Consider the following 27,296-nt stretch of genomic DNA (forward strand, 5'->3'; position numbering starts at 1 on the left):
AATACAATTTATACACTTTTACAATCGGAATTAGTACAGAAATTCAGTCCAATCATTCACATATAAAATTCGTTAATAAAAAGTTCATCGTAATTATATTAACTAACACTTGTTAATAATAATTAATAGCTAATTATATTCAATAAAAGTCTGAACGAATGTTGAATACGAAAATGAATTATGAACTATAACTCATTCTTTGATGATAAAAGTGCGCAAATTGTTCTTAGAAAGCAAGTAATTAATTATTGAATATCACTGTTTCGATGTATTACGTGCGACGCCATATTGGAGAGGTGGCGCAAGACGGCGTCCACCGCGCATGCGCACGGGTTGCGCGGGAAACCTCCTGATACTCCGGATACCTCCTCGCTTTCCTGCGATCCTGCTACCAGGAGCAAGCTTTAGGAAAAATCCGCTAGATGGCGTTGCTCAAAATTTAACTCTTACCGACCGATTTTATGAATCCTAAAATACTATGTAGTAATAAGGCACTTAAAATACCTTATGAATAAAACAATACAGTAATGTACTTAATGACTTGCATTATACTTCATCAAGATCTCATTATCTCTAATTAAAAGCTGTTATTGTTATTCATAACACCTAGATGATAGTTACAAAGCGTATAAATTATGCAGCGAATTAATTCAACAAATCTTTAATCAAAAATGATTATCGTTGCATTTTCATACTTTACTTCTCAAGCTCGTTCGAATATTCAGATACTGTTGAAGTTAATATCAGCGTAACATGCAAGTACTCTGATTAATTGGAAGAATTTTTGTAATTAAGATATGGAAGACAATTCAAATTACAACTATTTAGCAATATACCGCTTTAAAGTGCCTGAAAGCACGCAACTTTGTAAGCTCCGTGTCTAAACGTTGCATACATTCAGGGGCACATACACTCTTGTGTAACATACCTCAACTTTGTTACTTTTTAATAACTTAATTTGTGAATTCTATAATTGTTATTTAACGCATGGTGATGTGATAAGTGATTCTACATGGGGAGATCTAACACTTGGACATTCAACGCGTATAAATATAATGCGTAGAGATTCAACGCGTATTAATATAATGCGTAGGTGACCCAACGCGTAGTATGACGCATAGGTGATCCTCCACGCGATCTAACGCGTAGAGATTTAACGCCCACAAATCTTAATGCGTAGGTGATATAACGATCCTCGTATAATGTAGGTGATCCATCACGTGGAGATTTAACTCCGACTTAACCCATCGCGTGGAGATTTAACGCGTAGTATCCAATGCGTGTATAATTCTACGCATGACCGCTCAAAAATCTGTAACCTACACAGGTGATCACATAGCAATCTAACTCGCACATAGATAATGCGTAGACGTAATCGTAGATAGTGCAGACACATAATCGCGCAGATAATTGAGCGCGTAGATAATCCAACGTGTACTAATTCACCGCAAGATGACCTAACTGATCCTCCGCCTCGTAGTTCAGTACAGCACCAAAAATTCCACCTACCCCACCTGAGGATCCATTTAAATTTCCTCTGACCCTCTCCATATCCCCAAAATCTGACCGAAAAAGAAGAAAAGGTAGTCCGAGGGGGAACTCGGGCACACCTGAGCCGGATTCCTGCTAGGCATTAACCCGGTCCATGGAAGAGGCTTGGACCAGCATAACAAGAGACTCGGCGAAAAAGAGAGGGGGTCTAGAAGGCCGCGGAGCTGGAGGGGCGCCGCGGAGGCCCCGGCGAGCGGAGGCTGCGGTTAGAAAGCCTTAAGCCGGGTCCACAGTGTACCCGCGGTGCTCGTGGTGGCCACATACCACCTGACCATCGTACACACAACCTGTCCAGCATGCATGGTCGCCGCGTACACACAGTGCCGTACGCTTGACCGACTGGTACCAGTACGGTACCAGTTGCCCTGCAGCCTGCCAGCTGCACGAGTCGCGAGTGTTCCACGAATCGCGTCCGTGTCGTTCCACGCTCGTTTTATGGCATTGGTAAATGGTTCCCTCGAACAACAGGCACGGGAAGGATCTCACCTTTCAGGAGGTACGTTTTGCACCTCTGGCACATGGATGAGATTTTCTTGGAGAGATGAGTTTGGGTGGATGGTGGGAATAGGGAGTGTCAGGTACAGTTTGGGTGATTTTTGGGACCATTAGTTGGGACCATTAGGTCTATTAGTTGACGACTATTGGTTGAGGATCATATAGGAGGATCCTATATATACCTTGGGTATTCTGAGGTCTGTACCTCAACAAGAAGCTTTCAAACCAGAGGGTTACGTGTTTTGTGGGGTCAGTGTGGGTTTCTTTTTTTACTTGGGAGGATTTTATTAGAGGGAGTGGAGTTAGGGTACTGTGGATGTCCGAGTGATATTGAATTAATGGTAGATAAATAGATTCATGTGTTTTGTGGGGTCAGTGTGGGTTTCTTTTTTTACTTGGTAGGAGTTTATTAGAGGGAGTGGAGTTAGGGTACTGTGGATGTTCGAGTGATATTGAATTAATGGTAGATAAATAGATTCGTGTGTTTTGTAGAACTAACTCTAGAATTTTGCATTCTTTCTTATATTTTGGAAGCTTCTTTAAGGAAGCAGTGTTGAAGGAGTATTAGACAAGGATACAACGAATGATGCTATATGTTTGACTTATAATAGTTTGATGTGTGATTGTAATAGGAAATATTATTTCAAACATGCAGTTTATTTAGACTTGATGAGACTGAACTTGTTGAGTGTTTCTCTTATATGGAGACTGTCATTTCAGTAATGTTCTTTCTGCATTTTGAAAGTAATTGATTAGAAGAATTTTAGACAATTCTGAGGTAGAATGAATCACCTAGCAAGTTCACCTAACAATCTGATAACAAGTTTGAGTTAGTTTGACATTGCAACAAGTCACTTCAAACTTCTGATTTGTATAAATTTAATATGTTGGAAGTTTTAGATGATTTTCAAATATGATGATTGTCAGAGCATCAAGTTTGAAGTGGTTTGACGTTGTTTGCAACAGGAAATATTATTTCAAACATCAGATTTGTATAAATTTAATATGTTGGAAGTTTTAGATAATTTACAAATATGATGACTGTCAGAGCATCAAGTTTGAAGTGGTTTGACGTTGTTTGCAACAGGAAATATTATTTCAAACATCAGATTTGTATAAATTTAATGTTGGAAGTTTTAGATAATTTACAAATATGATGACTGTCAGAGCATCAAGTTTGAAGTGGTTTGACATTGTTTGCAACAGGAAATATTATTTCAAACATCAGATTTGTATAGATTTAATATGATGAAGGGTGTTAGTCAATTTTGAGATACAATGACTGTCAGAGCATCAAGTTTGAAGAAGTTTAACATTGTTTGCAATAGGAAATATTATTTTAAATGTCTGATTTGTATAGATTTAATATGATGAAGGGTGTTAGTCAATTTTGAGATACAATGACTGTCAGAGCATCAAGTTTGAAGAAGTTTAACATTGTTTGCAATAGGAAATATTATTTTAAATGTCTGATTTATATAGATTTAATATGATGAAGGGTTTTAGTCAATTTTGAGATACAATGACTGTCAGAGCATCAAGTTTGAAGAAGTTTAACATTGTTTGCAATAGGAAATATTATTTCAAACATCTGATTTGTATAGATTTAATATATTGGGAGATTTTAGACAATTTCCAAATACAATGACTGTCAGAACAGGTTTGAAGTGGTTTGACATCGTTTGACTCAATATAAAACATAACTTCAACCTACTTAATTTGTTCTAAAATGTTTTATACTCCTTTTCATATTAAAAAAACCAATTTATTGAAAAGCTCTCAAAAAACATTAAGACATAATGATTGACATTACATCCATCAGAAGTTAAATTATGTCAAGACAGAAGTTTGAAGAAGTTCGTGAACAACATCTAACATCAGAATTTTCAGTTGCTACAAATCGTATTAGAGCCAGCAGAGTCAGTTTCCCACCCTAAACATCTAAAAAAGTTACACCAACTCACCTCAGATCTCGGACTTCAAGCAATAAATTTTTCCATGAACTCACAGTCTCCGAAGCATAAAATCGATGACGTTTATATTCGAACTTCTCTTGACCATCGAATTTCGAGCCGCCATTGTGAAACGTCCTCTCAGCCGATGAGATCACGGCTCATCGCGTTACGTAACTTCGATTGTCAAAAATCTATAGTTTTCGCAGGTGCAACTTTCGTTGCACGATTTAGAAGAGTTAGAAAGTGCGACGGTTTCTTTCTCCCTTTCTATTATTCGCGTGCGATTCTGTGCTCGCCCACGCGTGGAGAAACACTGAAATCTCGCGTGTTACTAATTCGCGTTCCTTTCGTGTCTCCTCGTTTCCGGGAAAAATTGATAGCGATCGAAAAGTGCCAGATATTTTAAGATCGCAGGCGGATAACGACGCATTCCTTTCTACTAGGTTCTAAATTGCGGAATTATTCCTTGCAATCTTCGACTTCTTCGAATCGGATGTACACGGCTTTGGATATATTTCACGCAAGAAGGAGTTCGTTGGAAAGTATGATCATTTGTAGATATTTTATACTTAGATGGTTAGTTTTAGATTTTGTGTATGTAGAGTGTTTGTGGATTTTTGCAACTTCAGTGTCTTTCAATGGCTGTGGGTGCAGATTTCTATATTTTTTAATTTGTATATTCAAGGTATCCATATTTTAAAATATCTGTGCCTTCAAAATTCTGTGCTTGTTACTTGTAAATTATCCAAAATTATTTTCAAGTTTTTATAGCTTGTAATTCTTGTATTCCTAAATCCACATATGCCTCATATTCTACATCCTCAAATTTCCGTATCCTAAGTTTCTACATATATTCCTTAAATCTCTTCCCAAATGTCTATAATTTCTCTGTCTTAAAAGTTCCATACCGTCATTTCTAAATTCCTTGATTCCCTAAATAACATTTCAAATCTCCAAATTTTCAAATCACACGAAACTGAAACCTCCATCTTCAAAAAATTCAAAATCCCAACAAACAGTACACAGTAACGCAATTAGTAATTTCTTCAAGCTACACTATAAACGAGAATATAATATTTTGAACGATAGTTTGAAAATATTTGCTAGAACAGTGTCGTTCAGTTTCAGAACACAGTTTTCGAAACTTTCAAACCTTTCAAGCAGCTTCCAGCAGTTGGAGTGGTTTCCGCGAAAGTAGCAGCGTAGCAAGGTGTTAAAATTCCGTAGTTTAAAGAGGATGACAGGAAAACGACAGGGAACAGATGCAGATAAGATAGTTCCGAACGATTTGCATCGCTTTTCGTAAGCTTCGCTAAAACCAACAGTGTGGTTGCGCAACCGCGGGCTCTCTGCTCGCTGTCTAGAACGTTGCTTCACGTGGTCCGACAATCAACCAGACTTGGAAAAACTGGAACAAGGAAAGTTACGCAATACGTAAACACTGGGCAAAACGAGTTCGTGCTGTCATCGTTTGATAGAAACGAATGATTCAGTTGGGCTGTGTAGTACTCTTAGATTCGTCATAGGTAGACGTTCATCTGTCGCGACCTAGCACTTGTGTTACATATTGTAATAACTAATTAAATTGTAGTTGTGGTTGAGTATCACTTGGAGTACAACTTGGACAAATTCTAATAGGAAAATCTTAAGTGGCTTCACTTAATAAGATTCAAAAATTGCATTCATTTATGGTAACAATTATACTGTTCCTTGTGTTGCATCTTTTTGACCTATCACTTATGTTACATGTTATAATAACTAATTAAATTGTAGTTGTGGTTGAGTATCACTTGGAGTACAACTTGGACAAATTCTAATAGGAAAATCTTAAGTGGTTTTACTTAATAAGATTCAAAAATTGCATTCATTTATGGTAACAATTATACTGTTCTTTTGTGATGCATATTTTTGACCTATCACTTATGTTACATATTATGATAACTAATTAAATTGTAGTTGTGGTTGAGTATCACTTGGAGTACAACTTGGACAAATTCTAATAGTGAAATCTTAAGTGGTTTCACTTAATAAGATTCAAAAATTGCATTCATTTATGGTAACAATTATACTGTTCTTTTGTGTTGCATCTTTTTGACCTATCACTTATGTTACATATTGTAATAACTAAGTAAATTGTAGTTGTGGTTGAGTATCACTTGGAGTACAACTTGAACAAATTCTAATAGTGAAATCTTAAGTGGTTTCACTTAATAAGATTCAAAAATTGCATTTATTTATGGTAATAATTATACTGTTTTCTTGTATTGCTTCTTTTTGAAGTGGTTCTATTATGTGGATCATATTTGAGTATCACTTAATCTACATATAAATTATGAAATGCTAATAGTGAAATCTTAAGTGGTGTTTCAAAAATTGCACCACACATAATAACAATTATATTGTTCTCTTGTGTTGCATCTTTTTGAAGTGGTCCTATTATGTGGATCATATTTGAGTATCACTTAATCTACATGTAAATTATGAAATGCTAATAGTAAAATCTTAAGTGGTGTTTCAAAAATTGCACCACATATAATAACAATTATATTGTTCTCTTGTGTTGCATCTTTTTAAAGTGGTCCTATTATGTGGATCATATTTGAGTATCACTTAATCTGCACGTAAATTATGAAATACTAATAACAAAACCTCAAATGGTACTTTAATTCTTGTACCACAAATAATAATATCAGCTTGTATTATTTTATTAATGTAGACATTAATGAGCATCACTTAATACATATACATATTATGAATGAGGATATAGAGATTCAAAAACTGTTTCATAAATTATAATAGCAACTGTACTGTTTTCTTGTGGGTCACCCTTTTTTAAGTGGTCCTATTATATGGTTTACAGTTCAGTGTTGTTTCGTCCACATGTACATTATGAAGGAAGAATAAATAAATCTCATGTATCAATTGAAAAATTGTGTCATAAAAGAGGAATAAAAAAATCTCATGCTGCAATTGAAAAATTGTGACACGAAATAGAAATAAAAAATCTCGTGTAGCAAGTGAAAAATTGTGTCATGAAAGAGGAATAAAAAAATCTTGTGCAGCAATTGAAAAATTGTGTCATGAAAGAGGAATAAAAAAATCTTGTGCAGCAATTGAAAAATTGAGTCATGAAAAAGAAATAAAAAAATCTCATGTACCAATTGCAAAATTGTCATGAAATAACAAAGTTTAACTTGACAATTATAAAATTGTGCCCCGCAATAGTAATAATACAAAAATTCCATTTAAAAATTCCAAAATTGTCTCATAAAACAAGAATAACAAACCTCGATATGATTAAACTAAAAAGTCATAAACTAAAAAGTCGCAAATTAAAAAGTCATAAAACAAACATAATAAAACAAGTGATAATTGTCAAATACTATGCTGAAAGAGTAATAACAAAATCAGTCGTGTTAACTGAAAATGTGATAAGCAACAGATGGAAAAAAAGAAGAACAGTGAGGGAAGAGTATGATTATGCGCACATGATCGCGTGTGTTCGCCAATTGCCACGACACACGCGGTGACGTGAGCACACGGTGTCGTAGGTGCTGTTACACGCACGTGTGTGTTCCCATTACGAATACACCACGGACCCACTTGCCTGTCCATTCATGGTGAGGACGTTGTGGCACGGAATCAAAGGCAACTTGAATCTCTACCTGCTGCTTTTTATTCCGGTCGAAAAATGGCATTGATACCATCTCTATAATTCACCTCAATTTTTTTTTTAATATGCTACAGGTTAGGTTAGGCACTAGGTAAGGTTAGATGTTATTCTGTGAGATGACTTGTATTACTAGTATAAATTTATTATTTTTTTAGTGCTATTTGTACTATTTAAATTACTAATAAAAAATGATAGACTTCATTATTCAATTTTGCTATTTCAACATTATCTTCGCTATAAATTTACTATCGTTTACTACTACTTATTACAATCATGAAATTTCTGCTATTTACAAAACAACAAATTAATTTTTCATTTGCATTATTGTTTAAATAATTTTCATCCTTCAATTAGTAATAATTTCGTCAAGTAACTACATTGATGTTTTTAAATTGTTGCATAACCTACAAAAATAGGAAGACCATACAGTTGATCATTATACTTATACTATACACAACAACAAGTTCCATCTTTCATTTCTGTTATTCTCTAAATAATTTTCATCCTTCAATTCATAATAATTTCGTCAAGTAACTACATTGATGTTTTTAAATTGTTACATAACCTACAAAAATAGGAAGACCATACAGTTGATCATTATACTTATACTATACAAAGCAACAAGTTCCATCATTCATTTCTAGTATTCTCTAAACAATTTTCATCTTCCAATTCATAATAATTTCGTCAAGTAACTACATTGATGTTTTTAAATTGTTACATAACCTACAAAAATAGGAAGACAATACAGTTGATCATTATACTTATACTATACACAACAACAAGTTCCATCTGTCATTTCTATTATTTTCTAAACAATTTTCATCCTTCAATTCATAATAATTTCGTCAAATAACCACATTGATATTTTTAAATTGTTACATAACCTACAAAAATAGAAAAATCATACTATTAATCATCATACTTATACTTCACAAAACAACAAGTTCCATCCTTCATTTCTTTTATCCTCCAAATAATTTTCATCCTTCAATTAGTAATACTCTCATCACTTCCACACATTCAGTAAATGAAATTAGCATTCATGAAGCGCAAAATAACGTAGAAAAACCGAAAGGAGCATTAATCAGGTGAAATAAAAACTCCGCGGCGATATGAAAGGAATTTTGATCAGTGTAGAATACTGTTCTGCATGGTATACATTTCATTATGTCAAGTTACGATAACGTCTAGTTCCATTTGAGTGGTTTTAATTCCTGAGACAAGATCGATGTATAATACGAGGCATCGGTGACGACGCACTTCGTAATGCACCGTTAAAGGGTGTGTTCCAACATTCTTTGGATGATTATTGGATAGAAGGTCATCTGTTCAGGAGAGATTTAATGAACGTCTTGCTAGAATACCTTGGCTGTATACGACACTGATTGTACATAGTTGTAACAGAATTATTTGTATGAAATTTTATGCGTTAACGAACTTTAACATTTTGGGTAGCTGACTGAAATATTTTAATAATAAATGTGAGGTAATGATATGGTTGTGTGATTATGGCTTTGGGAGCTGTTGCGTAAGGAGGTGGGGAATGGAGTGGTAGTATGAGTATGTGGAACGGATATTATTATGTTAGATATTGATAGAGTACCGAATTCCTAATTTCCAACTCTAGCGAATTCCTAACTCTTCTAAATTCTCAATTTCCCCAATTTCCAATTCTTCCAAATTTTCAATTCCCCAAATTTCCAACTCTCCGAATTTCCAACGCGTCCTAATTACCAAATCTTCCAAATTCTCTACCCCCTGAATTCCAACGCTTCCAAATTCTCAACCCCCCGAATTCTCAATTCTTCCAAATTCCTAATTTCCCTAATTCCCAACGCTTCCAAATTCTCAACCTCCTCAATTCCCAACGTTTCCAAATTCCCAACGCTTCCAAATTCTCAACCCCCCGAATTCCCAACGCTTCTAAATTCTCAACCCCCCGAATTTTCAATTCTTCCAAATTCCCAATTTCCCTAATTCCCAACGCTTCCAAATTCTCAACCCCCCCAATTCCCAACGTTTCCAAATTCCCAACGCTTCCAAATTCTCAACCCCCCGAATTCCCAACGCTTCCAAATTCCCAACTCTCCCTAATTCCCAACGCTTCCAAATTCTCAACCCCCCGAATTCCCAACTCTTCCAAATTCCCAACTATCCCTAATTCCCAACGCTTCCAAATTCCCAACTCTCCCTAATTCCCAACGCTTCCAAATTCTCAACCCCCCGAATTCCCAACGCTTCCAAATTCCCAACTCTCCCTAATTCCCAACGCTTCCAAATTCCCAACTCTCCCTAATTCCCAACGCTTCCAAATTCCCAACTCTCCCTAATTCCCAACGCTTCCAAATTCCCAACTCTCCCTAATTCCCAACGCTTCCAAATTCTCAACTCCCCAAACTCTCTACTTCCCAAATTCCCAACCCCCCAAATTCCTATTTCCCCGAATTACTAATTCTCCAAAATTTCCACCTGCCCAAATTCTCTATTCCCCAAATTCCCAACTCTCCCAAATCCCCAACTCCCCAAATCTCCAACCCCTCAAATACCTATTTCCCCAAATTCTCAACTCCCCACATTTCCATCTTCCCACATTTCCACCTCCTCAAATTTCCACCTCCCCCACTCCCAATTCCCCAAACACAAAAATGCCTTCCAAAGTCCCCAACACCGTCCCAAAAAAGTCCACATAGAAAGCAAGAATTTAATGATTTCCTTTTTGCAGGCGACCGTGAAAAAAGCATCAGCGTCGAGAAAGGAGACACAAAGATCGAGGAGAGGCGCGGCCGTCGGTTGTGGCAGGTCACGAGGAACGAGTCTTAAGATGGCCTACATTAACCGGTGTTATCGGTGAGAGAAGCGGTGGTCGCCGAGAGAAGACGAATCAGAGAGGTGGACAAACCACGTGGCTGGTGAAACGGTCGAGATAATAGCCGGACAGGAAGAAAAATGGGACAAGCTTGGTGCAAGGAAAGAACCTCGAAGGCTCAGGACTCCAAGTCCCCTTTGGACCGGGTCTTTGTACGATGTGCTCATCGGGTATGTTTAATATGATGCATCATATTTGGTTTCGTTCTTTATTTTGTTGGCGGTTGAATATTTTAATTATATATGTTTTATTAAATTTGTTGTGTATGAAGATTGTGGAGCGCATGGAGACATATTGTTAATAGGAAATTTTTAAGAGGATTTCATGACAGAGAAGTATATGGAAATATCACTTATGGTACATCAGTTTGTAGGTTAAAGCTTGAAGAAAATTACTGTGTACGCGTTTTGGTCATATTTTTGATATAAAATGATTTACGATGGTTTATAGTAAATAATTATTGGTGTTGAAGGGTTGGAGGTTGGACAGAATTTGATGACAGAAAAGTATCACAAAATGGCGCATGTAATGTACCAATTTAAAGCTTGTAGTGTAATAAAAATTGCTATGTAGGTGCTTTACTGGTGTCCTTAATACAAAATGGCTGACTCTCAATTATATTAAGTACTGACCGAATTTAAAACATTAAAAGTCAGACAAAATTCTGGAAAAATTCCAGAAGAGAATTACAAGATGGTGCTTGTGGTACGTCAATGTACAGTTTCAAGTTTGCAGAAAATGACTACGTAGAAACATGTGTAGACATATGAAAGTGTGTTAAGTATCTTACAAAAGTATGTTAACACAAAATGGTTGATTTGTCAGAACAATCTATGCAATTTATACCTACTGTTCGTCAGCAAATATTTAATCACTTCTCCACAAAAATCATTCGTTTTATAAGTACTTCACGAGGCAAGTAATCAAACGAAAGATAAAAATCATTCCTGACGTCATTGGCAATCTTTAAACCTCGAAGAATGTTACATCGATAATGTTAAAAATAGTCTGGAGCTATCAGCTGTATTTACTAAATCATTTCGAGCAAACCTTGTTTCGGTTACCTGCCAAATATACCAGAACTCGAGGAGCATTAAAGAGGCAGCAAGTGAATATTTAATCGAATCGAAGCACCCATAAAAATATACTCCGATGTTCTTTGATAGCCGCTATCGAAGCACGGAATAATTGAATTTTCGCTAATGAAAGTAGCTGTATCAACAACGCTTGACTATGAAAATTTTACGATCGGTTTTTATTTGTTTTGGCGTGTTAGGTTAAACTGACAATATTAGGTTTAATTGTTACAGTATTTTGTGACACTGAATTGAATTATTAAGTTAAATTATTGAATTGAATTATTAAGTTGAATTATCAAATTGAATTATTGAATCGAATTATTAAGCTGAGTTATTAAATTGAATTATTAAGTTGAATTATGGAATTGAATTATTAAATTGAATTATCAAATTGAATTATCGAATTGAATTAGTAAGCTGAGTTATTAAATTGAACTATTCAAGTGAATTATTAAATTGAATTATTAAGTTGAACTATTGAATTGAATTATTGAATTGAGTTATCAAATTGAATTATTGAATTGAATTATTAAGCTGAGTTATTAAATTGAACTATTCAAGTGAATTATTAAATTGAATTATTAAGTTGAATTATTGAATTGAATTATTAAATTGAATTATCAAATTGAATTATTGAATTGAATTATTAATTGAATTGAATTATTAAGCTGAGTTATTAAATTGAACTATTCAAGTGAATTATTAAATTGAATTATTAAGTTGAATTATTGAATTGAATTATTAAATTGGATTATCAAATTGGATTATTGAATTGAATAATCAAGCTGAATTATTAAATTGAACTATTCAAGTGAATTATTAAATTGAATTATTAAATTGAATTATTGAATTGAATTATCAAGCTGAATTATTAAATTGAACTACTAAAGTGAATTATTAAATTGAATTATTGTATTGAATTATCAAATTGAATTACCGAATTTAATTATTGAATTGAATTATCAAGCTGAATTATTAAATTGAACTATTGAAGTGAATTATTAAATTGAATTATTGTATTGAATTATCAAATTGAATTACCGAATTTAATTATTGAATTGAATTATCAAGCTGAATTATTGAATTGAACTATTGAAGTGAATTATTAAATTGAATCGTCAAATTGAATTATCGAATTTAATTATTGAATCGAATTATCAAGCTGAATTATTAAATTGAACTATTGAAGTGAATTATTAAATTGAATTATTAAATTGAATAATTCTATTGAATTATCGAATTTAATTATTGAATTGAGTTATCAAGCTGAATTATTAAATTGAACTATTGAAGTGAATTATTAAATTGAATTATTGAATTGAATTATTAAATATAATTATCGAATTTAATTATTGAATTGAATTATTATCATCATTTTTAAAATATACTATATTATTTTTGCACTACAATTTGTCCATTGTAGCCTTTGATATTATAACTTGTACAATGTAACATTTAAACATTGCTTTCAAACAATGCATAATTTTAATAATACAATTCCTGAATACACTAAATAATTTTTGTTACCCAATAAAATTGAAGAAGACTAAAAATGAGGAATACAAAAAATAATGTTAGCACGAGAAAATATAGCACGCAAGTAATTAACGAGACAGCATAAGAAGAAGGTAATTAGGTTAGCAATCCGTGCACCGTTGACAGTGTATCATCATTCGGATAAAATCGAGGCTAACCCCCTCAAAGCCGCTAATCAAAGCGACACACGTGATAATTAATTACTTTTCGTTCGCAGGCGAGCCATTATCCCGTTGTATCGCGATCGTTTATGTAATAGGATGAATCGTCGCACGCACCGGTTCATTAACGTGCTCGTTACTCGTGCATTAGAGATTTAATCGTTATTAAATCACCGCATGGAACGACTAAATGCTTTTGATAAACCTCGACCATCTTAGAAACTATATACTTTGTGTCTTACAATTAGGTAGAATATACCTAGTTTCCACGTGGAGAATCTTGTAGGATGAATGTTAGGTTAGGAGAATGTTAGGTTAGGTTAGGTTACGTTCAATGGGTGGGAAGTCGGACTTTATACAGGGACAGACATTTGTAACTCACTTAAGTTGTAGTTAGTGAAGTTCTAAATTAAGAAAATATTTATTTTAATATTTATTTATTAGAATTAATCTTCTAATTTTGGGATGCTTGAATTTCTAAGGTAAATTCGACATTTTGGAATTCTGAAGTACTGAGGTATCCAAATTCTCAACTCTCTCGAATTCCTAATTTTCCCAAATTCCCAACTCTTCTCCCAAATTCCAACTTCCCAAATCCCAACACCTCAAATTCCCAATTCTCCCAAATTTCCAACTCCCCAAATTCCCAACTCTTCCAAATGCCAAACTCTCCCAAATTTCCAACTCCCCAAATTCCCAACTCTCCCAAATCCCAACTCCCCAAATTCCCAACTCTCCCAAATTTCCAATTTCCCAAATTCCCAACTCTCCCAAATTTCCAACTTCCCAAATTCCCAACTCTCCCAAATCCCAACTCCTCAAATTCCGAACTCTCCCAAATTTCCAACTTCTCAAATTCCCAACTCTCCCAAATTTCCAACTCCCCAAATTTCCCACTCTCCCAAATCCCAACTCCCCAAATTTCCCACTCTCCCAAATTTTCACCTCCCCAAATTCCCAACTCTCCCAAATTTCCAACTTCCCAAATTCCCAACTCTTCCAAATTCCAACACCTCAAATTCCCAACTCTCCCAAATTTCTAACTCCCCAAATCCCAACTCTCTCAAATCCCAACTCCCCAAATTCCCAACTCTCCCAAATTTCCACCTCCCCAAATTCTCTACACTCCCTATTCCCAACTCTCCCAAATTTCCATCAACCCAAATTCCCAACTCCCCAAATCTCTAATTCTCTCCAATTCTCTCCTCCCCCAATTTTCATCTCCTCAAATTCTCTCCTCCCTTAATTCTCACGTCCCCAAATCTTCACAACCCCAAAATTCCCTACTCCCCAAATCCTTAACTCCCCCCAATCCTCGACCCTCTCAACTCACCCAAATTCGCCAAGAATACGTTCAACATTCCGCAAAAATTCTTCCGATTTAATCCACACACCGAATTAATGAATCAAAAGAATCTCGAAGGATTCAGTTATTATTGATGCACGAGTTATGGAAGTAAAATTAATTAGCTAATAGAGTAAAAACATCAAAGGTTCAATTTCCAAAGCAGAATTTCATCTGATTAAGAATTTAATTATCAAAGTAGGATTTTCCTTTTAAAGAAAACATAAATGTCGGCGCCTCTTCAAAGGATCTGTTTATCAAAGTTATCGAAGATCCATTTATCGAGGTAGAATAAAATAGGAGAAGAAGTCCCGTTCGAAAGAAAATAAAAGAGATCCAATTACAGCGGCCAGCCTTTTTTCGACCCGACGATTTAACTGTCACGGAAAATTTCTCGTTATGAAAAATATCGACCGGTGCGTTATCAACACTCGGTAAAATCAACCGCTTCGATTCGGTAACAAAAATTTCCAGCAAGAACGTCGGTTTTATAAACACACGGAATATCTATATTCATAGCTGCGTGGAAAGAAATTCGTTTATATTCGCGACAAAAGATTTCCGTATATTCGCGAGAATATTTACATCCGTAAATATTTCGCGAGAGAGAAAATATTTCAGCGCGATATTTTTCAACGGGAGTTCAATTATCGTGACAGAAGTAATTATCTAGATGTTGCATTGAAAAAAGAAACCTCGAAGAAGCAATTACGGGTAGAAAGTTGGTCTCGAATCGAAGTTTATGCGAAGTAGAATTGCTTATCGAAGTAAAAGTGAATTTTCGCGGAGGTAAGCTCGTTCTCGGAAGTTAGTTTTCGCGAACAGTCTCGTCACGTGTTCGCGTATATCGTGCAACGAGGGACTGTCACTCGGTTAATTAGCAATTACACGCGTATCTGCGTGTCTCGGATTCCAAATTAGCGTGGCACTCGTGGCTGATGCATGACGATAACTTCACGCGACCTATGCGTACATAACTACTCTCCCAACTAGTTGTTTACATTCCTCCGCAACAATTGATTTACCCTTTACCAACTGTGCGAGTATTACTTACTCTCTGCGAATCCCTAGACTGTTCTTCTACTTCCATTTTCAAGTACATGGTAATTATTCGATATATGCGATCCAGGTGTCGACTTTTACTTATATCGTGGAGGACAAATATGCTTGTATCGAATAATTACTGCATTTAGAAATTATTTGGAGCTTGTATAGGGAGTTATATCAGTAGACACTGTTCTTAAATTTTTATACTAGGTGACACTGTATATTCTCTAGATATCAAGAATCCCTAGATCGAACGAATCCATAGATCCCTAGAATTCCTAGATCCCAAGAACCCCTAGATCTCAAGACTCCCTAGATCCCAAGAATTCCTAAATCCCAAGAATCCCTAGATCTCAAGACTCCCTAGATCTCAAGAATTCCTAGATCCCAAGAATCCCTAGATTCAAAAAATTCCTAGATCTCAAGAATTCCTAAATCCCAAGAATCCCTAGATCCCAAGTATCCCTAGATCCCAAGAATCCCAAGATCTCAAGAATTCCTAGATCCCAAGAATCCCTAGATTCAAAAAATCCCTAGATCTCAAGACCCCTAGATCCCAAGAATCCCTAGGTCCCAAGAATTTCTAGATCCCAAGAATCCCTAAATCCCAAAATTCCCAAGTCCCACAATCCCCAAATCCCCAAATCCCCAAATCCCCAAATCCCCAAATTCCCAAATCCCCAAATCCCCAAATCCCCAAATCCCCAAATCCCCAAATCCCCAAATCCCCAAATCCCCAAATCCCCAAATCCCCAAATCCCCAAATCCCCAAATCCCCAAATCCCCAAATCCCCAAATCCCCAAATCCCCAAATCCCCAAATCCCCAAATCCCCAAATCCCCAAATCCCCAAATCCCCAAATCCCCAAATCCCCAAATCCCCAAATCTCCAAATCCTCAAATCCCCAAATCCCCAAATCCCCAAATTCCCAAATTCCCAAATCCCTAGATCCCAAAATCCCAAAATCCCCAAACCCCAAAATCCCCAAATCCCCAAATTCCCAAATCTCCAAATCCCATAATTCCCAAATCCTCAAATCCCCAAATCCCCAAATCCCCAAATCCCCAAATCCCCAAATCTCCAAATTCCTAAATCCCCAAATCCCCAAATCCCTAAATCGCCAAATTCCTGTATCCCAAGAATCCCTACATCCCTAAAATCCTTATATCCCCTAAATCCCTAGATCCCAAAATTCCCTAAATCCCTATGTCCCTATATCACAGTATCACCATATTCCTGCATCTCTAAGCTTGAAAACCCCGACATCCCCAGATAAAAGTTGCACGTCAGATTTTACTTTCATGAAAATGAATGGTTGCCAGATAAAAGATAAATGAAGTAGACTTCTTCGGTTCGAAGGTAGCTGACGAGGTTGTATCGTAAGTTGGCTGTTAAATCAGGTGTTATTGCAGCCTGACCTTTTAGGAAGATGAAAAGAAGTCGGTTTTTGTGCGAGACCGTAGGAAAAGAAGAAAAATTATCCTCGAGTAGCGGCGGACACACAGGGAAAAGAGAACGAAACGGCTAATAAACATGTACCGGCCTCGATTTTTCCTCGTTCGTCGTCGAGCTGTTGCACAATCGTAAATCCTTGACGGGGCCGCGTTTTCTCATTTAGCGTCGCCGTAAGTTCGCGCCGCGTCTAATTAATCCTGCGCACCTCTAAAAACGATCCGTGATCTATGGATCGCCACCTGTTCTCTGTCACCTCGTTAGATTTACCAGCTCCTCCGCGTTTTTATTCCGTACTGCTACGGATTTTACTCTGGTTAGCTCTGGTAATAGTACTAGGTTGTTAGTTTTGTATTGATTATCAATTAGGAAATTAGATTGGGAATGAGAGATCAATTGGTTTGCAATGTAATTATAGTAAATCTGTTGGGAATTGTATGTGATGGTATCGTGTGTTGGGAGAGTCACATATGATGCTGGAGAGTGTGGTGCTGTTATGGCAGCCATATGTTCATCAATTGACATGATGCGTGATGACAATTATATGTGGATAATGGAAGTAGAAAGTTAAGTATATCGAGGATGAGACGTAAATTAGTATGTACATTTCTTACAACATGTAATGATGTTAATTTTAGTGATAATCATGTGGTGACAGCATATGTTAGGATAATCACATATGATGCTATCGTATGTGGATTTCTTATAATATATAATTCTATCAATTTTTATTGATCATCACGCGATGACAGCATATGTTAGGATAGTCACATATGATGCTATCGTATGTGCATTTCTTATAATATATAATAATATAAATTTTTATTGATAATCATGTGGTGACAGCATGTGTTATGATAGTCACATATGATGCTATCATATGTGCATTTCTTATAATTTATAATAATATCAATTTTTATTGATAATCATGTGGTGACAGCATGTGTTAGGATAGTCACATATGATGCTATCGTATGTGCATTTCTTATAATATATAATTCTGTCAATTTTATTGATCATTACGTGATGACACATATATTATGATGGTCACATATGATCCTATCGTATGTGCATTTCTTATAATTTATAATAATATCAATTTTTATTGGTAATCATGTGGTGACAGCATGTGTTATGATAGTCACATATGATGCTATCATATGTGCATTTCTTATAATATATAATAATATCAATTTTTATTGATAATCATGTAGTGACAGCATGTGTTATAATAGTCACATATGATGCTATCGTATGTGCATTTCATATAATATATAATAATATCAATTTTTATTGATAATCATGTGGTGACAGCATGTGTTATGATAGTCACATATGATGCTATCATATGTGCATTTCTTATAATATATAAGAATATCAATTTTTATTGATAATCATGTAGTGACAGCATGTGTTATAATAGTCACATATGATGCTATCGTATGTGCATTTCTTATAATATATAATTCTATCAATTTTTATTGATAATCATGTGGTCATATCATATGTTATATGTTATGATAGTCACATGTGATGATCTACATTATTGTAATCATATGTGACCATGTATGTTACTGCTATCATACGTGACATGATATGTGATAATCATAGAATAAGTATATCAATAAAAATTGCCATAAAAATTTCATGACCACGTAACTAATTAAAATACATAAACGCACAGTTTTATTAAAATGGCGAAAGTCGACTGTTCATTTTAATAAAACAATATATCAGCGAATTTAAACCGTAAAGCCCGAAATTAATTATTTTGACTAATTCGTTAAAAACGTCAGCTTATAAATATCGAAAACGATCACGTATTATAAATATTCTAAAATAACCCGGAGAAAATTTGTGCATCGAAAAAACTTGTAAAATATTTCGTTAAATTGAAACTGATTTTAAAGCTCGCAATACTTCAGCGGTTGATTGGAAAGTGGATTAAAAAAGATTGAAATAAAAGACTGAAATAAACGTACACAATAATTTACTTTCTTTACCGCGACAAAGGCAACGTAATAACATTTGTAATTTAAAATAACAGATTTGAGAACCGTCATTTCGATGGTTTTGATCGTTCTACCGTTATTAAATGATGCTCAAAGTGTTCTACATTTTGTGGGAATGATTATTCAGCGAAGGTAGGAAGCGTTGAAATGAAAATGTTCAAACAAATAAGGTGCTGCGATAAAACACAACAGAGAACACAATGAACCTTGTAATCACGAAAGGCAGGTTATCTCATCGTTTAAAGTCCTCGTAATGTACAGTAAGAGTTACTTGCTCGTGATATCTAGTAATTATTTTCCCCCTTGGAAAACAAGTTCCCATTGCTATAACCATTGTCTTCTTTCCACTTTTGTCCTCGTTTAACGCAAATATTTTTTACATGGAGAAGCTTGTTAGGTTAGGCTTGTCACAGAAAGTTATTTCTGTTATTTCCCCAAATTCTCAATTGTTTAAATTTTCAAATTTCCGAATTCCCAAATTTCCAAATTCCCACGCGTCCAAATTTCCAAATTTCCGAATTCCCACGCGTCCAAATTTCCAAATTTCCAAATTCCAACGCGTTCAAATTTCCAGATTTCCGAATTCCCACGCGTCCAAATTTCCAAATTTCCGAATTCCCACGCGTCCAAATTTCCAAATTTCCAAATTCCCACGCGTCCACATTTCTACATTTCTAAATTCCCACGCGTGCAAATTTCCAAATTTCCGAAATCCCACGCGTCCAAATTTCCAAATTTCCAAATTCCCACGCGTCCAAATTTCCAAATTTCCAAATTCCCACGCGTCCACATTTCTACATTTCTAAATTCCCACGCGTGCAAATTTCCAAATTTCCAAATTTCCGAATTCCCACGCGTCCAAATTTCCAAATTTCCGAATTCCCACGCGTCCAAATTCCCAAATTTCCGAATTCCCATACGTCCGAATTTCCAAATTTCCGAATTCCAACGCGTCCAAATTCCCAAATTTCCAAATTCCAACGCGTTCAAATTTCCAGATTTCCAAATGTCCACGCGTCCACATTTCCAAATTTCCAAATTCCCACGCGTCCACATTTCTAAATTTCTAAATTCCCACGCGTGCAAATTTCCACGTGTCAAAATTTCCAAATTTCCGAATTCCCACGCGTCCAAATTTCCAAATTTCGAAATTCCCACGCGTCCAAATTTCCAAATTTCCGAATTCCCACGCGTCCAAATTTCCAAATTTCCGAATTCCCACACGTCCGAATTTCCAAATTTCCGAATTCCCACGCGTCCAAATTCCCAAATTTCCAAATTCCAAAACTCCCAATTTTCCAAAGTCCCAAACACCACAGCACTCTCCAAATCTCCACTCGTTTAATTCCAAAGTCCCAAAGTCCCAAAGAGGCAAACTCCGTTCTAACCTCCACGCGTCGCCGCCTCCCAACCTTGCCCCCTTTCTGATCTTCCGTATCCCCGTATCGCATTTTCAACGTTAATAAAAGTGACATAAAAAGCTTACCACAAAAATGACGCGATCATACAAAATATGCGAGTGGTAAAAATCTTAAGAACGTCCTTCGCGCAAACTGTGTAACGTTCAAGATTTTCTCGAACAAGAATACATTTGCATAGAATGAAGCGAGGTAGCTCACGATGGTTGTTTCAACAACAAATCGATTCTGTAAACGAGTGTATTTTTAGTGTCTGTCGGTGTGTCTCTGCAAAGCGTTGCAGCTTGCGCCAGCCATTAGTCATTCTTATATAATTCTCACTTAACGTTGCTCGCAGATGTTGCCCTGAGAAAAAGTGCTGCCCGCTTTAAAGGTTAATTGCGGGACACATCCCTGCGAAACGTTAATGTTTTCCTTTGGTTCTTTAATCGGATCGGGCTGCTTCGATTAAACAAGGATTCCTTCGTTTGTTTGTTCAAGCTTTTTGTACAACTTCATAGAGTTAAAATGATCAGAGTCTAAATTCAAAGTCTTCAAGTTTAACACTAAATCTACCGACATATAATGTGTACTCAATTTGAAATTAAAAATGATGTTAAAACATAAATAAACAAACGACGAAACATAAATTAGTACACACATTTATTCTTTACCTTGATTAATATCAGTGCTAATTTCAAGGAATGTACTTTAATAAAATATATATCTTGTAATAAGAAACTTATGGACCGGTTTGGTAGTTTTACTGTTAAATTTTTTATTTGTCGTTATTTAATTTCTTTAATTAGGGTGCGTTTGATTTTTTGTTTTGACGGAAATTGTTTGGGGATTATTTGGATTTTTGATAGATCATCAGGGAGATTGATTTTATAACTTAAAAAAATTAAATTGATTGGGCTTTAATGTCAAATTAGGTTGAGTTTAAAAATTCATTGAATGTTTGAAGAATTTAAGGTTAAGAAAAATTGACAGATTTTGTGATTAATATAAATTAAATGTTCATAAGACAACAATTTTATTTTGAATACAATTTTTAATTTTTTAGCTTAAAAATCAAGTTCTATTCTGAAAGTCTTGAGAACTTATTTTTAAATATACAGTTTCAGTTGCAATTAATAATTTTACAAAAAATTGTCTTCCTAACCTAACCTCTTTCTGACTTTCCTAACCTAACCTCTTTCTGGCTGGCTCTCTAACCTAACCTCTTTCTGCCTGACTGTCCTAACCTAAAAAACTCTCCCACTTTAAAAAACATCTCAAAGTACCAATCTTCAAGATAAATTTCCCGGAAAGTAAAATTAAATATAGAACTTTTAATTTGTTAGAAAGTTCTCAGAAGTTCGAAAATCATCAGAAGAAATGCGCGATCGAAAGTTTTCCGTAATCGGTAACGCAATAAGTTTTGAAAGATGTGCCTGTTTCGAGCGAGATAGGAGCGTGAATCAGCGTTGTGCAAAGCGTGCGAGTTTTGTTAAACACTCGCACACCTGTATGCACTTAAGGTGTGAATCTATGAAACGATAAGACGAACACCGGAAACGGGCGTAGCCCGAAACGATCGGCTCATGTGTATTTCAAAGGAACTTAATCACCGTATTGTTCTTCAAATGAACTGCTTGGTGTTCATGAAATTTAATTAATGGCTATATAAATCGAACTTTTTAATTAACTTATTAATATTAATTGCGGGGCAATGAAGAATAAGAAAAATATTTCGTTAAGATTTTATTAAGAGTACTCATAAATTATAAAACATAAATGAATGAGTACAAACAATTAATAAAATCGTTTTTAAGAATTTATTTATGTTTGATGATTTATGAACAATTAATAAAATCGTTTGTAGGAATTCATTTATGTATTATTCTTTAAATTAAGTTTGCTGTGTAATGTTTAACTAAAACTGACGGATAAATCTGATCAATTATCTGTTTGTGGTACAAGTTGTAATAACAAAAAAGTATTTTTGATTTTGTTAATTATTATGAGATGTCAGGCATGCATTTATGTCTGTGAATTACCTTTTTTGCGTCTGTAGATTAACATTTTTCTGTCTCGGTAAATTAACTTTTTCTACAAAAAAAATGTAATTAAAACAACTGACAGATACATGAATCTAACAATCTTATTAATTAGTTGATATTAAATGTTTGTTGTAAAACAAAAAAATGTAATAGCAACAAAAAATAATTTTGAGGGGTTGAATAATTATTACAAGTAATCAGTAATTCATTTATATTTGATGAAATATAAGAATTTAATAGTAAATAAATTTATGTAGGTAATTTATTTGTAACACATAGAAGTAGAAGGTCAAACTATCAAACGAGTATTATATTTTCATTTATATTTGATGAAATATAAGAATTTAATAGTAAATAAATTTATGTAGGTAATTTATTTGTAACACATAGAAGTAGAAGGTCAAACTATCAAACGAGTATTATATTTTCGAAATACAAGTTGTATAATTCCACTGGTAATCAAGTTACTCAGGTGTTGGATGTTAAGAAGCAATATTTGCTAACAAGTTTAGTTTAATTAACACTTTGACTATCGAGGACAATGGAGAACCTAGTTATCTAATTTTAATTAACAATAGAAAGAATATAAAAAAAGAACATTCTACAAAACATTCGAAAAAATATCCACTAATTTTGTGTAGTAAAATTATTTTTATCTACTTGTGACATTTAATTAGAAAATTAGTTTTGAATATTCTTAGTAATTTAGTAAATGTACTAGGTTATGTTCGTACAGTAGCGAGTTAACGACGCTCCGCTAATTGTTCGAACCAGGTTGTGTATCTATATCTATGCAAATATTAAATCCCAAGGAGATGATAGTGAATCACGATCACGTTGGCGAACACACGAGTTCACAAATTTACAACTGTACAGTTTGTTCGTTACTCAAGGATGCTGCGAACGAGGAAACCAGATTGTTTTATGACCTTGGATCGAAATCTGGAAAACACGCATTTAACGCTGAGACCGGTGCTTAATGTATTACATATGCAGTATAAAAACTGGACACGTGTTTCGGTTATATTCACACACGTTTATTCTCAAGTTTCTACATTTTTCAATTCTTTTTTAGATTCCATTTTGAGATACTTGTATGTCGAATATTCTGTGCGTGATAATTTGAGTATTTCATAATGTACACATTCTGAAATCTTTATATGCTGAAGTTCGTATGTGACAAAATTTTTATAGTATGTCGAAGTCATTACTTCGTATGTGATATTCATGTGGCCATATCTTGAAATTTCTATGCCCCCCGAATTTTTACGTCCCCAAATTCCCACGTTCCCAAATTCCTACGAGTCGAAATTCCTACGACTCCCGAATTTCTACATCCCTAAATTCCTACGTCCCAAAATTCCTATACGTCCCGAAATTCCTACGTCCCCAAATTCCCAGGTCCCCAAATTCCCACGTCCCTAAATTCCTACGTCCCCCAAATTTCTACGTCTCCAAATTCCCACGTTCCCAAATTCCCACATCCCCAAATCCCCACGTCCCCAAATTCCCACGTCCCGAAATTTCAACCTCCCCCAAATTCCCACGTCCCGAAATTCCTACGTCCCGAAATTCTCACGTCCCCAAATTACCACGTCCCGAAATTCCAACCTCCCCCAAATTCCCACGTCCCGAAATTCCTACGTCCCGAAATTCTCACGTCCCGAAATTCCAACCTCCCCCAAATTCCCACGTCCCGAAATTCCTACGTCCCGAAATTCTCACGTCCCGAAATTCCAACCTCCCCCAAATTCCCACGTCCCGAAATTCTCACGTCCCCAAATTACCACGTCCCGAAATTCCAACCTCCCCCAAATTCCCACGTCCCGAAATTCTCACGTCCCCAAATTACCACGTCCCGAAATTCCAACCTCCCCCAAATTCCCACGTCCCGAAATTCTCACGTCCCCAAATTACCACGTCCCGAAATTCCAACCTCCCCCAAATTCCCACGTCCCGAAATTCTCACGTCCCCAAATTACCACGTCCCGAAATTCCAACCTCCCCCAAATTCCCACGTCCCGAAATTCTCACGTCCCCAAATTACCACGTCCCGAAATTCCAACCTCCCCCAAATTCCCACGTCCCGAAATTCCCACGTCCCTAAATTCCTACGTCCCCCGAATTCCTACGTTCCCCGAATTCTCACGTCCCCGAATTCCTACGTCCCGAAATTTCTACGCTTCCAAAATTCCCATCCCCCAAAATCTCTAAACTCCAATATTCCCTTGCCTCCATATCCCCAAGTTAAAATCTCCCAAATCTTCCTCACAGTCATAGAATATCAACCAAAATCAGTTTGGAAGGCAAACAAAATTGACGAGTATGAATGAAAACGCTTAAACGAAAAGATTTTTTGATCGGCAATTTTCTAATTAACACAAGAACGATGCTGAGTGCTTGAAGAAAGGAACGGTCGAGACACGATTACGTAAAGCAAGGTAACTCGAGCTGGCTTAACAATAAAATTGCTTTTTAACCTGCCAGCTACGTCGATCGGATACGTTCTTCGCGTGTAACGATGTGACGAGGACACGGCGGAAACGTTCAACGATTCAGAATGATCGTAGCGAGCGTTAACAAATTGTTAAAAATACTAGGTTGAAAAAGTTTATGAATATGAATGTCTAGTACAAAGTTCTTTTGCAACATTCTATCCTGAAAGTGACAAGGAAAAGATATTACATTTTATTAATTAATAATCATTACTGACTGATTACGTAGTGAACATATTATGTTCATAAATTTATATTTAGATTCAAGGTTTCTGGGGCGTTGAAAAAATTACTGTATGTTCAAGGTTTTCTTAGGTTAGTTATACATTCTTGATGGTTTAGGAATAGAAATTTGGTGGAGGTGGGAATTTGGGGACGTAAAAATTTGGGAGATGTAGGAATTTGGGGAAAGAGAGACTTGGGGGAGCAAAGATTTGGGGAAGTAGAGATTTGGGATAATAGGAGTTTGGGTGCGTAGGAATTTCGGCGCGTAAAAATTCGGGGGACGTAGGAATTTCGGGACGTAGGAATTTGGGGACGTGGGAATTTCGGGACGTGGGAATTTGGGGACGTGGGAATTTAGGGACGTTGAAATTTGGGGACGTAGGAATTTGGGGACGTGGGAATTTCGGGTCGTAGAAAATTGGGGACGTGGGAATTTGGGGACGTGGGAATTTGGGGACGTGGGGATTTGGGGACGTGGGATTTGAGGACGTGGGATTTGGGTTGTAGGAATTTGGGGACGTGGGAATTTGGGGACGTGGGAATTTGGGGACGTGGGAATTTGGGGACGTGGGAATTTGGGGACGTGGGAATTTGGGGACGTGGGAATTTAGGGACGTTGAAATTTGGGGACGTAGGAATTTGGGGACGTGGGAATTTCGGGTCGTAGGAATTTGGGGACATGGGGATTTGGGGATGTGGGAATTTGGGGACGTGGGGATTTGGGGGCGTGGGAATTTGGGGACGTAGAAATTTGGGAGACGTAGGAATTTTGGGTTGTAGGAATTTGGGGACGTGGGAATTTGGGGACGTGGGAATTTGGGGACGTGGGAATTTGGGGACGTAGAAATTTGGGGGACGTAGGAATTTTGGGTCGTAGGAATTTGGGGACGTGGGAATTTCGGGTCGTAGGGATTTGGAGTCCCATCTACACCCTTGAATTTCTTGTAATATTTACCTATCTCCTTCAAACTTCTCTACAACCTAGATGTACCCCTAGCTATATCCGTGAACACCACTCTAATCCACATAATTTCCTATCAGATCCCAAAATTTGCACATTCAAAACTTCCCAAATCACCACCACCAAAATAGAACAATCCCCAACTCAAAAAAAGAACCAAATAAAACAGAAATCAACGTCACGAGAAAATATGAAAAGTCAGAAGATATTAAAACGAAGAGTCATAAGTTAATTTATAACCATGCAACCGAAACGAGAATGAAATTTGAAGAACCATTTGACGTACATGGGAACCACTGTTCGGATTCAAAGTTCGTGACAGCCACGTGGGACTGCTTTAAAATTTAAATGATCCCGCGGCTCGTGTCCGTCAATGCCACCTGTAAGTCCAATTTAATTTCACCGGTGTCGGCGCACGACGGCTCGCTGGCGGATTTAATTTTTCATATTTATTAGAGGGACGCCGGCACGCGTGAAGGAATCAATTTTTCCGGGACAATACTTGAAATTATATTCATAGGCACCAACCCGTGCTCGACCCTCTCCTGAATATCTCAAACTTCAACGAACCTGCAATAACTTTACTGTGCGAAGTACCCTTTCTTTTCATCATTTTTATTCTAACAGTTTAACCATTTTTTATTTCACTGTTTATTTCAAGCATTTTTTATTTCATAGCTTTTTAGGTTTATTGATTCTTGTATTTGACGAATGTTTTTGTTCAAAGACTCTTTTAGACATTGTAAGATTTCAAGTTTTAATTTCTTTTTTATTTTTGTTGTAAAATTTGGAGTCTTGGAATTTTTGATACTTCAAGCTTTTATAGTTTTGACGTCCCTAATTTTTTAAATTCTACTCTGAACAGTTTCAAAGTATGTCACAAATTTTTGATGTCTAAAAGTTCTCATACATACGTCGGTGACATAGAAGATTAATGTATATTTATTTATTTATGACGTAGAAGATTTATTTCAAAATTAACTTCACCTTTTCCTTTT

The 27,296-nt window shown here is 35.8% G+C and overlaps 1 protein-coding gene and 1 long non-coding RNA gene across 4 annotated transcripts in view; one reads left to right on the top strand and one right to left on the bottom strand.

Annotated features, from left to right (window-relative positions):
* The first annotated feature begins 1,776 nt into the window (after positions 1 to 1,776).
* Positions 1,777 to 27,296, top strand: part of LOC100880932 (uncharacterized) — a 50,219-nt gene continuing 24,699 nt past the window's right edge. For 2 of the 3 annotated variants that reach the window (XM_003702151.3, XM_012282766.2), the window contains exons 1-2: positions 1,777 to 2,047; positions 10,400 to 10,713. In XM_003702151.3, coding sequence (XP_003702199.2) covers positions 10,624 to 10,713 — 90 coding nt within the window. In that variant the 5' untranslated portion in view covers positions 1,777 to 2,047; positions 10,400 to 10,623. Of the gene's footprint in view, positions 2,048 to 4,444; positions 4,544 to 10,399; positions 10,714 to 27,296 lie in introns of all 3 variants that reach the window. The other variant, XM_012282765.2, reaches the window with a different exon arrangement.
* LOC143264208 (uncharacterized) lies at positions 4,499 to 20,810 on the bottom strand. The gene is made up of 3 exons (XR_013037754.1): positions 20,662 to 20,810; positions 5,155 to 5,409; positions 4,499 to 5,057 (listed from the first exon to the last, which is right to left on the bottom strand). It is a non-coding gene; the product is annotated as an uncharacterized LOC143264208 (long non-coding RNA).

The sequence above is a fragment of the Megachile rotundata genome, chromosome 3 (assembly GCF_050947335.1).
Source record: "Megachile rotundata isolate GNS110a chromosome 3, iyMegRotu1, whole genome shotgun sequence".
NCBI classification, from domain to species: Eukaryota; Metazoa; Arthropoda; class Insecta; order Hymenoptera; family Megachilidae; genus Megachile; species Megachile rotundata.